The 14,227-nt window shown below is 43.4% G+C and overlaps 1 protein-coding gene across 1 annotated transcript; it reads right to left on the minus strand.

The window, feature by feature from the left end:
- Positions 1-5,100: 5,100 nt before the first annotated feature.
- On the minus strand, positions 5,101-11,705 carry LOC310850646 (C-signal-like). The gene is made up of 6 exons (XM_083752301.1): positions 11,284-11,705; positions 10,241-10,292; positions 9,085-9,272; positions 8,427-8,585; positions 6,963-7,073; positions 5,101-5,370 (listed from the first exon to the last, which is right to left on the minus strand). Exons 1-6 carry the CDS (start codon positions 11,428-11,430, stop codon positions 5,251-5,253), a joined length of 777 nt encoding a protein of 258 aa, XP_083608427.1. The 5' UTR covers positions 11,431-11,705; the 3' UTR covers positions 5,101-5,250.
- Positions 11,706-14,227: the final 2,522 nt, after the last annotated feature.

Genomic DNA, 14,227 nt, shown 5'->3' on the forward strand with positions numbered 1-14,227 from the left:
CTTCATTCCCCCCTCTTAATCTTTGGACAGCCTTTTTCTTAAAAAGGCTCGTCCCAGGAAGGCATAAGCTGCTCGTCCCTAGAAGGTACAGGCTGGTATACTTGGGCCAGCGCTATAATCTGGGGGCAAAGCATGCGTGCAGATACCCCCCCCCCTTCTGAAGCCCACATTGCAGCCAGAAAAAGTTCCTGGCGTGGACTCAGGTGTAACGGTTTGGGCTGGGAAGGTACATGTCAGATTGTCACTGGTGCTCTTTGAGTTATTGACACAAAGCCAGCCAGTAATACGGTGATGGAATGATTGAGGTTGTAACTGATGATTCATTCCATTTGTGCACAGGGTCATTACCAAGTTGGTGCTATGGTTCAAAGGGGGCTTTAGTTAAGTTCTGGAGGCTCTCTGGGTGGAGCTCTACCAGGTGGCAAGATAATGAAAGGAGGCTGGGGCATAATTTCCCTAATTGAAAGTCCCACAAAAATACCCTCCTCTGCAGGGGTGTCGTAAAGCTATCCAGGGGCCCTGCAACCTTCTATAAATACTGTATATGCAAAGGGAAAGAAAAGAAAATGAGAAAATGTCCTCTTTCAATCCACGCTGGATTCTTGAGCCGTGCAAAGTGTCAGCGTGATGCAGGAAGGCAGGGTGGTCATCTCACGGGCGTTGGGTCGTCGGTGGGTGTTGGGCATCCTGGGTCCCTTCCAACAAGGCTGGAGCGATGTCTGGGCATCTGGGTCCAATCTGGGTCCTCATCACCTGGTTCATAAGGTATTCTGGCAAAAGTCCACCTGTTAAGAGAAGAGATAACAAAGACGGCAGCGATTGCACAGAACAAATTGATAGATAACATTTGCACATAAGGTATAGGCCTAGCAAACATTAATTCAAAAGGGTATGCTTGGCAGGAAACTTCGCAAGGGGTTAACAGTTCTGTTCCTTGGGTTAAGTTTTGCCAGCTGAGATTTATTTTTTTTAAAGTCTTTTTCTCTGTGCACTAATTTTCAGAGCTCTCCTGGCCTGTAAGCCATGATGCAAATTTCAGTTTTCATCTGCCAAGTTTGCTAGTGTCCAATGTGTTCCCTTGCTTCTGGCAAAGTTTCAAAATTCCTATGTTATGCTGCGGCTCCTTTTTCAGAGTAAAATTGCACCTTAAAAAGAAAAACTTGACAAAGTTCACAGAAAGCATTCACTTGCTTTTTAAGAAGGTTACTTCTTCAGGTTAGTACTTTGGGGCAGGAGGGTGGGTAACTCTTGGCCTTCTGGGTTTATGTGGCTGAACTGTAAATCCAGAAAGTGTGAGGTTCAGGGTAGCTGGCTGAATGCAGCAGTGTCCTTCTTGGAATAGCTGCCCCAAGAGATAACGCTCTGAAGCTACCTCCAAGCGCCTGGCACAAGGGGGGGGGGAGGGAAAGCTGATGTCCTGTTACTTGCATGAATGAGAAACAGTTAGTTCACTTGCTTTTTTTTGACGCAACAGTCTTTGAGCAAAGGGGGGGCGGAATCATTTTCAGAAACCTCATTCTGTCTGCCAAGCAACCATTGTTGGACCAGGGCCAGGAAGCTTTTGGGAACCTGCATTTGTTGGGCCTGGTTTATCCTAGTAAGTTTTTTTTCCAGCTCTCAGGGCCATTGCCTGTGCTCCCGGCTGGTGAGGTGGGGTTCCAAGCCATGAGGTATCCCTGTTCTTGCCCTCTGCCTTGATTTTTTTGGAGTTCAGGGCTGGGCTTGTGGCTGTAACGGTGAGGCTCATGGCTGGGTACATGGCATCGGAACTTTGGTTACTGTTCCCAGCCTGTGGGGAGTGGGGCCTGTGAGCATTCCATTTCCCAATGACTCTCTTGCCTGCAGATGGCACACTGGTTTCTTCCCTAGGCGTCTTCTGCCCTTCCCGTGGACACCCTCCGGGATTAAGTCTTTGTCTCTGGCCTTCACCAAAGCAGGCTCAAAGCTTCTCAAAGCTTTTCAAAATCATTTTCTCAGCAGCTAAAAGGCATTAGCTAAGCATCAGAAACATTCCGCTTGCTGTAACTAAAAAGATTGCAACAAAGGTAGGGAACACAGTCCATTGTTTCTCAGGCCTTTCTGATGCCTTTTGGCCTTGCTAAAGAACCACATTGCAACTTACTTTCTGTCCGGGAACCATGCCAGAACAAGAGATTGAAACATATCTGAACACTCTGAAACCCCTTTCCTGGGAAGGGTGCCAAGAGTCCCAATAGTCCCAAGACAGCTTTCTGTTCATGCTCAGAGGACTCCTGAGGGAGGAGAAAGGAGGAGGGAACTGGAAAGGGGTATATATGCTTGTGCACATGACTGTGAATTTCGTGCATGCTTTTTGTGACTTATCACACGTGCTCCTTCTACCAGTTCATGGATGGTAGAAATAAAAGCCTTTTCTCCGAAACTATTCCTTGAGTGTCTGTTGACTCCCACTTCCCTTTTCCAGGCGCAATATTTTTCCCACCCGAGGGCAAAGCCTCATAAGGCTACAGCATCTCCAGCCAATCAGAGCCTCTTTCTTCCCAGACCAATCAAAATGGTGTTACTTGATCCATACCCCCGTCTATAAATATTAATATTAAATATTATAAATATTAAAGCCATCAACACTCTTTCCTTTCACAGCTTGTCACCAAGCAGATAGTGTTAACCAGGCCCACAACTTAGTAGCAACACAAGGCCTAAAACTTGGACAGTTCCATTCTGACATCAACAGGGGTCCTTTGCAAAGCACAATAGCCAGCTGGGCAGACTTATATGCAAAATATTTCTCCAGAGTCTGAGGGAAGGGTTACAGCTAGGTTTCCTCCCTGACAGCCCAGGTTTTCTGTGTAGGGGAATGCATACCCTCCAGTATTTCTCTGTACTTGGCTGCCTTCAGATGCAGTGGAAGATGCTGTCCCATCCCCAGTGCTGAAGTAAGATTCAGTTGCCAACACAGTCGGCTTCTGTATTTGGAATGGAAGGGAGGGGAGCCAGTTACTTTTTCAGCGCCAGCAGTAAAATGTCTAAGACCAGGCATGGCTACTTAAGACCATCATCCCTGGGGCTCCTTAAGACCTGTGTGTCTCAAGGGAAGACAGAGGTGGAGAAGTCCAGGCCACAAAGCTGGTACTGGCAGCTCCTGAAGTAGACCTGAGAATATTTTGTACTGTTTATTTGTCTTAATATTTTAAAATTGTGGTTTTGAAGAAAGGCAGTATGAAAATGCATTATAAAAAGAAAAGAATGAAAGGAGTTGGAAGAGGTCAGTGGGTGAAGGGCAGGTTTGCTTCCCTCCATCCCCACTGTCATTTGCATATCAGATGAAGGCACTATGAGCCAAAGGTTTCTCACCCCTGGGCCAGAGCATGTTTGTCAAATGTTAACCAAGTCCCTCAGAGACTTGGCATTGGCTGCATTGGCAGGATACTGGTGTGTGCAACCAATGCAGTAGGATTTAATTCCCCCCACTTGTGAGCTGATGATTGCGGGTGTTAAATGCCGCTGTATTAAGCAGAATTTGATGAAAACCCCTTTCTGATCACAAAGGTGATTGACAGGTGGCCAGCCACCTGTGAAATTCAGCCTGTCACACCAATCCTGATAAGGATCTGACTCATGGAGGTAGATAGGTTCCTCACCTCTGCTTTAAAATGTTTTAAAATAAGTATGCGTGTCAAGGAGCCCTGACCTGATCAGTGCAATGTGTGAAATGGCCCTGAATCACCCCCCCCCCCAAAGAGCAAGAGCAAGACAACCCAAAGCTAGGTAATAATGGCAAACACAGTACTGTACTGTAGTTCATTAAGGGCTTATTCACACCTACCTTTTACCCCGCTCTTTCCAGGGAGAAGTCTGCGCTTCAATACTCCATGTCTGAGCATTTGTTTGGGGTTTGGTGTTGTTGTTTTTTGCCCTGACCTTTCCCTGCAAAAACCTGCTCTTTAGTGCTCAGTTAAAGCAAACATCAATTTGGGTTTTCCACAGATTCCTGTTTTCTCCAACTGAGCTTTAAAGAGTAGGCTTTTGTGAGGAAAGCTCTGGAGAAGAAGAAAAAAAGGTCAATTGGACACACAGCTTTATACTGCAAACTGTGCTGGAAAAAGCGGAGGAAAGGTAAGTGTGGCTAAGCTCTAACAGTTTTGACTATTTTGACCAAAGTTGTTTGGGCTTGTGTTATTTTATATGGGACCCAATACAGTCTTGTAACACAGCCTCCCTTCCCCACATTAGAATTCTAGAGCCCTCCCACCTTTTCCCCAAAGCTGAGAAAGTGTGAACTAGGCTTTGAGAAGAATGCGGGAGGACTCTAGAACCCTGCAAGAGCCCTCATGCCTCCTTCCTTCCCAAAGTCCAACGCCCACAATTACTGGCCTTGAGAGGACACCCCTTCAGCTCAGTGCCCAGTGCATGCCTACCACTCACACTACCCTAAATCTGTCCCTGACCCCACCCAGGAAAGCCTGTCTCAGCAGACAGCTACATGTGGGATTTGCTGAGGATCTACAAGTAAAGTCCAATGTTTATACACCTGAATATCCTGACTGTGTCTCAATTTCATTTTTCTTTGATTTTTAAGTTGGGCTTTTTTCATTATTCCAAACCTGCCGTGCTCTCTCAGTTGAAATCTGGGCACAGATAGAAGAGATGTATTATTATTATTATTATTATTATTATTATTCCTTATTTTTTAGTGTTACATTTACACACATCCCAACCTTTCACCAAGGGGCTCAAGGTGGCATTTGTGGGTCTCCTTTTCCCTAGGTTATTCACACAACAACCCCGTAGGGTGGGTTAAGCTGAGAAAAACAGTTTTGACTAATATATACATTTTTGTATGTTACCTTCACTAATATATGCACTGTTATGTGCATATGTATGCAGATGTATATGCATGTTTGTAAACTGGTTTGAAGAACAGCATCACAAAATACATATAAGTGCAAATGTTGAAGGATGGCTGTGTTTCTATTCCCACATTGTTTCGTAAGGTTTTGGATAGATTTGGCTTTAAATGTGAAATTAATTTAATGAATCTGCATCATCCCTACTATGTAAATAAGCAGGCTGTTAGGTTGAGTGGGGTGGTCATCTCAGGCAGTTGATTTGGGCAGCAGATTGTTAGTTATATAATTTATTTTTATTGCTTTTGTTCTTCCAGGCAGGGGGAGAGGTCAGAGTTTCTGTTTCTGGTGCCAAAAACAACTTGACCCAGTTCAGGGCCTGTGCACCTGGCTGCTCCATTTCAGGCAGCAAAATATCTTGGGCTCACCAAGGAAGGGTGTTTCCCTCCCAGTTCACAAAAGTGCCGTTGTCTTTCTCAGAGAGACGGGAAAGGGTCTTCAGGATTGCTTGCACACTCTCATCCAATGTCAGTGGGGCTTGTCCCTGGGGGGAAAAAGAACAGACTAGAGTGACACAAGGACTTGTGAGTATATTTTTTAAAAAGAGTGACAAACAGCATGGGTATCACCATCACAAAGTCTGACACCAAAGTCTCCTAGGGGACAGGTAGAATTCTTGTTCCATTTTCTTTGTCCCACTAGCAGCTGATTTTCTTTCCCCAGGGAGCCAAATTCATGGGAGATATGTCTATGATTGGAAGTGAGAGCTGGACCATAAAGAAGGCTGATCGCCGAAGAATTGATGCTTTTGAATTATGGTGCTGGAGGAGACTCTTGAGAGTCCCATGGACTGCAAGAAGATCAAACCTTTCCATTCTAAAGGAAATCAGCCCCGAGTGCTCACTGGAAGGACAGATCCTGAAGCTGAGGCTCCAGTACTTTGACCACCTCATGAGAAGTGAAGACTCCATGGAAAAGACCCTGATGCTGGGAAAGATTGAGGGCACAAGGAGAAGGGGATGACAGAGGATGAGATGGTTGGATAGTGTTCTCAAAGCTAGTAGCATGAGTTTGACCAAGCTGCGGGAGGCAGTGGAGGACAGGGGTGCCTGGCATACTCTGGTCCATGGGGTCATGAAGAGTTGGACATGACTAAACAACAACATGTCTATGTTTAGGCATGTGACAATGTCCAGAGGCAATTTAACTTGAATGTCAGTTGCTTGCAGGGAGGGGAACAGAAAGAGAAGGCTATTGCCCCTCATGTCTTCCCTGCTGATTTTCTGGAGGCATCTATAAAGCAGAATGTAATGTAACATAGTTATTCAGTGGCAAAGGATGTTTTGATAGCTACTAGTTTTTATGGACAATGCTTATCCACCTAGCAAAAGCTATCAGCCACAACAACTAACAGAATAAACTCCTTGCCCAGGGAGCAACATCTGCAGATAATAGTAGAGCACTGCAATCCTTAAGTTACCTGGAGTATCTATCTACGATGATTGGGTATCCAGCCAGAATTCAGCAGAGACCTGGAGTTTGAATTTAAGCACACCTAATAACATATTACAGGATGCGGGTGGCACTGTGGGTTAAACCACAGAGCCTAGGACTTGCTGATCAGAAGGTTGGCGGTTCGAATCCTGCCAACCTAGCAGTTTGAAAGCACGTCAAAGTGCAAGTAGATAAATAGGTACCATTCCGGTGGGAAGGTAAATGGCATTTCCGTGTGCTGCTCTGGTTTGCCAGAAGCGGCTTAGTCATGCTGGCCACATGACCCGGAAGCTGTATGCCAGCTCTCACGGCCAGTAAAGCGAGATGAGTGCCGCAACCCCAGAGTTGGCCACGACTGGACCTAATGGTCAGGGGTCCCTTTACCTTTACCTAATTGGATTGTAGCCACTGTGTGTGACTCTATTTCCTTCCTGGAGCAGACCATTGGTCCAATGGCTTCCCTCAACTTTTTTTTAAAAAATTATTCTTTTGAAGCACCAAAGGGAGGGGGGTTATTGCCATTCATGTCTTCCTTGCTGATTTTGAACTAATTATACACCTTGATTCTTACTTCAATGTAAGGCCAATGAGTTAAATAAAGTAAATATGCATAGAGTTCAGTTTCCTCCACAAATCACTTACCACTGAACTTCCCATATCTGTCTGCACAAACCCAGGATGCAATGCAATGCACAAGATTTCATCTTTGTCAAATCCCAGGGACTGGCACCGTGTAAGCATGTTAAGAGCAGCCTAGGAAAGAGACATATCAGAAGCAAGGGGATGAAAGATGCAGCTAAGGATTGGTGAGAATTTTGCCCCTATTTTTCATTTTAATGTGAACTTGTTTCCTGAACCAATATTTAAACTGAAATGCAGCAATCCTTTGACATTTGTGATTCTCTGAATTTTGTGATGTAGTTGTCCAATTAAAGCATGATTACCATAAAGCATATATTAGGGAGAATGCATACAATAATGCTTTTGGTGGTGAAAATAATGTATAAAAATGTGTTATATTAGGTGGGATTGCTTGGGAAGTCGTACACAGAAATGCATATTAAAAATCACAAACTGATGGGAAAATGGGGAAAACTGAAAAAAGATGAAAGAATGAGAAAAGCCAACATTGAAAGATTTGTCCATTCCTAGAATGCAACCCAGTGCCACAGGATGGTATGAGTTTAAAAAGGAGGCTTCTGTATTACTGATATGTTTTAACGCTCTCACTATTAACAGGTTATTTTTATTTTTGGTTTAAATCTTAACACTGATATTATATTTTCTAATTTTGTTGTTTTGTTTTTGGAAACTATATTGTTTTCTTTGAATGAATGAATGAATGAATGAATGAATGAATGAATGAATGAATGAATGAAATAAGCTTTGCAGTAGAGATCCTATGCTGTAATTTCTATTGGCAGAAATCAGTAATAAGTTGGCTCATTCTTTCTGACTGAATTCCAAGTGAATTCCTGTTTTGTTTTGCGTTTGTTTTGTTTTGAATTCCATTTACAACCACGGATGGTTTCTAAAAGCGTGGGTCTTGGTTTGCTGTTCTTATTGATAATGCTGCAGGCACACACACACAAAAAGGAACCTAGGGAAGCCTTTTTGCTGCCATCTTCTGGCTAATGTAATTTAATGCACTTTCTTTTTTTACATTTCTGTGGAGCAAGGAACGGACACTTGCTAATAGTTTGACTCTTTGGGTTAATTGTGAGTGAAGCCGAATACATTCATTGCCACCTCTAGACAATGAGGGGATGTGGGAAGATTTTCATGTTGAGAGTACCATTGTGGGGTTGTCTATGTTTTCCTGTTCCTGCCATTGTTGATTAATTTAAATAAATCATTTTGTTTGATCACATCTCAGGTGCTCACGTGAGCAGGGGCAGTTATCAGACATCTATTCTGGGGTCTCAGGTCCTCCGTAGTGGGGGCTGGATCCCTCCTATGGCCAGATATTTACTTACCAAGATAGGCAAGGGTCAGGGAGGCATATTGTGGACTGCATTATTTTAAGACTATTGTCAACACCATCAGGTGAAATTAACAGAAAAATCAATTTCTATCTTATAACTTGCAGTACTTCTGTGTCCACACCTTGCTGCAACGGTAATTGACCGCGTGTGCCAAATGCCACATGTAGACAGTTGTGATAGAGCCACCTTCACTGGACATGTTGACAATGGCAGCTTTGCTGCAGCTCATCCCATTCTGGGGACTTTCCTGAGATGCCTTCCTCAGCAAGGGCAAGAATGCCTGGAGAAGGAGAGAAAAGAATTACACACAGTTGCATCCTTCATGTAGAGCAGTGTTTCCCAACCTTGTGCCTCCAGATGTTTTTGGCCTACAACTCCCATCATCCTTAGCTAGCAAGACCAGTGGTCAGGGATGATGGGAGTTGTAGGCCAAAAACATCTGGAGGCACAAGGTTGGGAAACACTGATGTAGAGGACTGAGCATCTTGTCACCAGTTCAAAGTTCAGTATGTGAGTGAAACCATGAGCCCAGCAGTTACTTGCTGGTGGTATACCAGAGTTCTCTCATGGTTCGTCCAGAAGGGAGCTGCAACAAGTACAACCTTCCCCTATGATCTCCACAAGCCCAAAGGATGCACTTTTAATGTCAGTTTCTCATGAAGCTGTTAAAGTTCTGTTCTGCATCCTTTCTCTATGAAAACTGTACAATTTTGAAACATTAGGGGCCCTGCAACCTGGCCAGAAGGTTCTGTGAAGAAGGTACAATAGGATGGCCTTACCTGGCTCATCATCATGGGGCCAATCACATTGGTTTTGTACACCTCAGACATGTTCTCTGGTGTCTCTGTCTCAAGAGAGCTTAGCTTTAAAATCCCAGCATTGTTAATCAGAAGATTCAGCCCAGCTCCTTTCAGCCGCTTGGTGACTTTAGTTGCTGCAGCCTTGATACTGGATGGGTCACAAGTATCTACAGCAGCAAAGAATAAATCCCATTTTTTAGGTAAGACCCTTCTCTTCTTGTCACAGATCAACAGAAGCCTTTTTGTGTTGATAATATTTAGAAGGAAGGATCTTCTCTATAATACTTATGTACATCTCATATTTGGTTCTTGAGAATTAAACAAAGTCCATCTATAACTTTTCCTATAGTTATTGTCTCCTCATTGGTCAGTGATTTGCATATTATTATTATTATTATTATTATTATTCTCCTCCACCCATCTGGTTGGGTTTCCTCAGCCACTCTGGGCGGCTTACAGCATATATTGAAACATAATAAAACATTAAACATTAAAAACTTCCTGATACAGGGCTACCTTCAGATGTCTTCTAAAAGTTATGTAATTCTTTATCTCCTTAACATCTGAAGGGAGTGTGTTCCACAGGAGGGCACCACTACTGAGAAGGCCCTCTGCCTGATTCCATGTAACTTCGCTTCTCACAATGAGAGAACCAGCAGAAGACCTTTGGAAAAGGACCTCAGAAACTAATTTCAAATCTATCACTAATTAATCTAACTTGTATCTAAGTTACTTTACTTGGATGTATGCTCCATTGAACTCAGTGAAACTTACTTATGAGTAATTTATCACCTACACTACTGCAAATGACCTGCAATGTTCTTTGCCTGTACCAATGCATGAATTTAGACCACAAAACTATGATTTACAAAAATTGTGTTCCTCTGTTGATCTTGTTCAGCTGTTAAAGCTTGATGAGTGGTTCTGTAATATGACAGAGTACTTGGATTTATTTGTTATATTGTTTTTCTTTTATAATTCAACAAAACCTTAAACAAATCTAACTGAACAACACAAATAGGGAATGCACTTTTTATTTGCTAAAAAGTGATATTTTGAAATGACCTTGAATATCAGCTGTTGTCCATATCAGTGTGGGAAAAGTGAATTTGAAGAGGGGGTGGCAAACACATACCTAGTGGGATGATTTCCACTCCCTGGTGCTTGGCAGCCAAATTCTTCAAGTCCTGAAAGATACAGGGAGTACAGACTTAGGATGGAACAGCAAGTCCTGAAGCCTGAACTATTTGAAATGGGATAGGAATGGAAAAGATCAAGTCCCATCTGGTTTTGGTTTTCAGTATGGAGAGCATTTGCAAAAGTGTCCTGCAGAAAGTATGTCAGCTTAAACTTGTGCTTTATAAAGAGATCTACTCTGAGTGGCAAGTCCTTGGGTGGGTTTAAGGTCACACAAACTATATGGAAGATGGAGCAATCTTGTTTTCTTCTGCTCCAGAGGGTAGGACCCAAACCAATGGATTCAAGTTACAAGAAACGAGATTCCAACTAAACATCATGAAGACCTTTCTGATGGTGAGAGCTGTTCTACAGTGGAATAGACTCTTTCAGAAGGTGGTGGATTTTTCTTCATTTGTGGTTTTTAAGTAGAGGTTGGATAGCCATCTGTCAGCATGTTTTAGCTGAGATTCCTGCATGGGAGGGGGATGAACTAGAGGACCTTCATGGTTGCTTCCAGCTGTACAATTCTATGATTTATACAAGAAAATGCTGAGAGGAAACTTCTTTAAACCTTGCACACACATATTCATAATTTAATAAGATGAAATATTGCAGTTCTAAGCAATTTGACGCAGACAATGAAGTTAATGTGTTTGACTGTTTAGTGATATTCATCATATGGTATGTATTTCAGAATGTTTAATCTGAATTTTTAAAATTTCCAACACCCATTGAGTCAATTCTGTTAAATGCTCTTCAAATCACTGGGTGAAAGGAATCAACCATTTTCCTTCCAACTCCTCTCTTAATTCTGCAAAGAAAAGGGTGTGTGTGTAAAAAGGGGTTACTAATCTGTGCTTAAGTAAACCTGTGCTTAAGGTACCATCCTCACTCTAAGAATGGAAAATATAAAAAGCCTTGCCCTTGGCACTATCTTCTGGACATCATGGGGAATCCCCTTGTTTCTATGCTCATCCCAATGCACAGCCTGGGGCTCACCTGGGCAAGTGGTCCATCTGGATCCCGGCAGGTGGCAAAGATCTGTTCTGGACAGTTGTTTTTCCGCACCAGTTGCCTAACCAGCTCCAAGCCAATGCCCCGATTGGACCCAGTCACCAGGACTCTGCGTGCATTCAGCACAGCCATCTCTCTTCCCAGCCTGCGCTGAGCAGAGTAATCTCTTTGTCAGCCCAACTGCAGCACTAAATGTAGCTCTCAACTTATCTAGCAAGGCTTACATAAGCTGCTTGTTCTTCTGTCAGCTCGTGTTCTGCATTTGGCAACAGCCCAGTGTCTTGCCAAGTTCCCACCTGGCAGACTGGTTTTTATTGAGTCTCACTGTAATAGAAGGAAACAGGATAAATGGGGGAAGGAAGTTGGCAGACTTAATTTAGAAGTTCTCATCTTCCTGTGTCTGACTAAGAAAGCTCGGTGGCACCCAAGGATGGATATTTTAAGCACTCAAGTCCTCCCCCAAAAGGTTACATAAAGTGCTTGCCCCCTGACTCTGCTCAGATCCTGTGTCTGACAAACTGGCAACAGACCAGGTACAAAAAGACAAGAGTGCAGTCAGACATGCACTCTGGAGTTTAAGAAGGGTGATTTCAAAAGCTTAAGTGAGATCCCACGGTCAGAAATACTCAGAGAGGAGGGAATCCCAGATGGATGGGTGAAATATTGCAGACAATAAGAAAGAAAAGTGGGAGGCATCTAAAGAAACCAATGTGGCTGCATACAGGGCTTGCAGATAAGCTAAGATTTAAGAAGGGCTTGTATAAGAAATGGAAGAAAGCAGAAATCATGAAGGAGGAGTATACACGAGTAGCCAACAGTTGCAGGCTGAATGTCAGGCAGGCCAAAGCTCATAATGATCCCAGGCTTGCAAGATAGGTTAAAATTAATTTTTAAAAAGAGGTTTCTTCAGCTATGTTTGAAGCAAGAAGAAGAACAAGCAAGTAGTATGTCCTTTGCATGGAGAAGATGGAGAAATGCTTTGCATGACAGAGAGAAGGCGGAACTGCTCAACACCTACTTTGCCTCTGTCTTCACTCAAAAGGAAAGCAGTACCTAACCTGCTGATAACAGACTAAACAATGCAAGGAAGGATCTGCAACCCAACAGATGAAAAGAGGTGGCTCCTCTAGTTGTGCCCAGCTAACCCTTTTAGAATAGGCAACTTAAAGCGGTTCCTGCAGTTCTCTTTAACCATCACATCCAAGGTGCTTTAAAATGTACAGTATGAAACAGGATATTGAATAATTATGATGGAAATGGAAATGGAAATGGGAGTGGAAATTGGCCAATATTTGCTTATTTGTCTCATGTCTGGAAAGGAAATCATTTCCGCAAATATGATCTGTATTCACTGTAGTTTTCACTTCACAAACAATACACCGGGAATGACACTTTTTCTCCATTTGCATTGTGTTTTCTTTGCATTGAAATAAATGGTAATGGTGACATACTTCCCTAAAATTCCACCACAGCCAACTGTGAGATGAATATTGTAGTTTTGGTCATTTTATGCTGAGAGAAGATTCCATCACTTGGCCAGATTTGAAGGAAAATCAACCCCTCTGTATGCAGGCCTTTTTGTATATAAACCTGTCTCTGACATGGGTCTAATGGCCCTGCTCAGATGAAGAATCATGCATTGCAAGAACCATGTGTGCCTGGAAACAGCTTGCCTGTGGAGTCTGTGATTCTGATTGTAAGTATTAAGATGAGGTAAGCTACCTTTCTTACTTTGTTCTGTGCTTGGCTTTCCAAATATATATTTATATTGGACATTCTTAACTGTATTTTATTGATAAAGAGTTCTTATTCTATGTTTATAACCTCCTTAATAAAGTGTTCCATTTATTGCTTGTGTGTCTTCTTGATGTAAGCTCTGAATCTGGTACCTTGGCTGCTTGGTTGCACACTCCTGACTCCTTTGTGGCTTGGGGCTCAAAAGACAGTGAGTGAACTGTTTCACTCTTGTCTTTCTTGTCTTGTCCAGAACAACCTAAGTTCCCCCTGGCTTAGGACTGGGGAACTACAAAGGTGGTGGCAGTACAGCTGGACAGGGTTGGTTTTCCCCAGTCTACTTCTCACACCTGCAGCTTGGGATAAGCAACAGAAATTATATACAGTACATGCTGGCAGTGATGAGAGAGATGAGATAAATTCCATATTATTTACATTGTGACAGCATGGAATAACGCACTTTTCATGCTGCCGATCTGAGATATAATGAACAACCTTTAAAAGACAGCCTTAAAATATGTATTGAATGAAGAAATCCAGGGCTGGACTTAACACTAGACATGGTGAGGCAGCCACTTAAAGTGGCACATGCTGCGGGTGGGTTGCTAGCAGCAGTCCTGCCATTCGTCTTGGGCCCACTAAACTACCTTGCCTACACCTGCTAAGCTAGGTTGTCCTCAAGTGTGTTGCTGGGTAGGGATGGGGAATAAATGAGCAGTTCTTGCTCATTTGCCCTTCTCCAAATTTTGCAGTGAATTATCCAACAAAATTGTTGTTGTTGGCATCTTTTTGTCTTGAGACAATGGAGCGCACTTCCGGGGGTGAAGTCAGCAGCATCCAGGCCAGCAGTGGCATAGGAACCCCCCCAACATCTGGGACAGAGTTGGGGGGTTTTTAGGGGACCGGAGTTCTTGAGCTTTTTCTTAGGAGATCAGTCAAAGTTGTTGAGGGATGGAAAGTGTCAGCTCCCCTACCACCCTACATACCCTGCATGACACCCTGAGATCCCCCAACACCTGCTGCACCCCGCCTCTGTCTCCCTTCACTACTGCCCAAGGGACCTCAGGGTCCAAAATTGGGCATTGTGTATGGAGGTCCTGGGCTGCCCAGATGACAAGATCCCCTCTCAGCCTCGCTGATGGTGGTCCAAAGGAAGTCAGAGCAATAGATTTAACACCAGCTTGGCTGCAGGACT

Source organism: Podarcis gaigeae, assembly GCF_964106915.1.
Source record: "Podarcis gaigeae genome assembly, chromosome: 8".
Lineage (NCBI taxonomy): Eukaryota > Metazoa > Chordata > Lepidosauria > Squamata > Lacertidae > Podarcis > Podarcis gaigeae.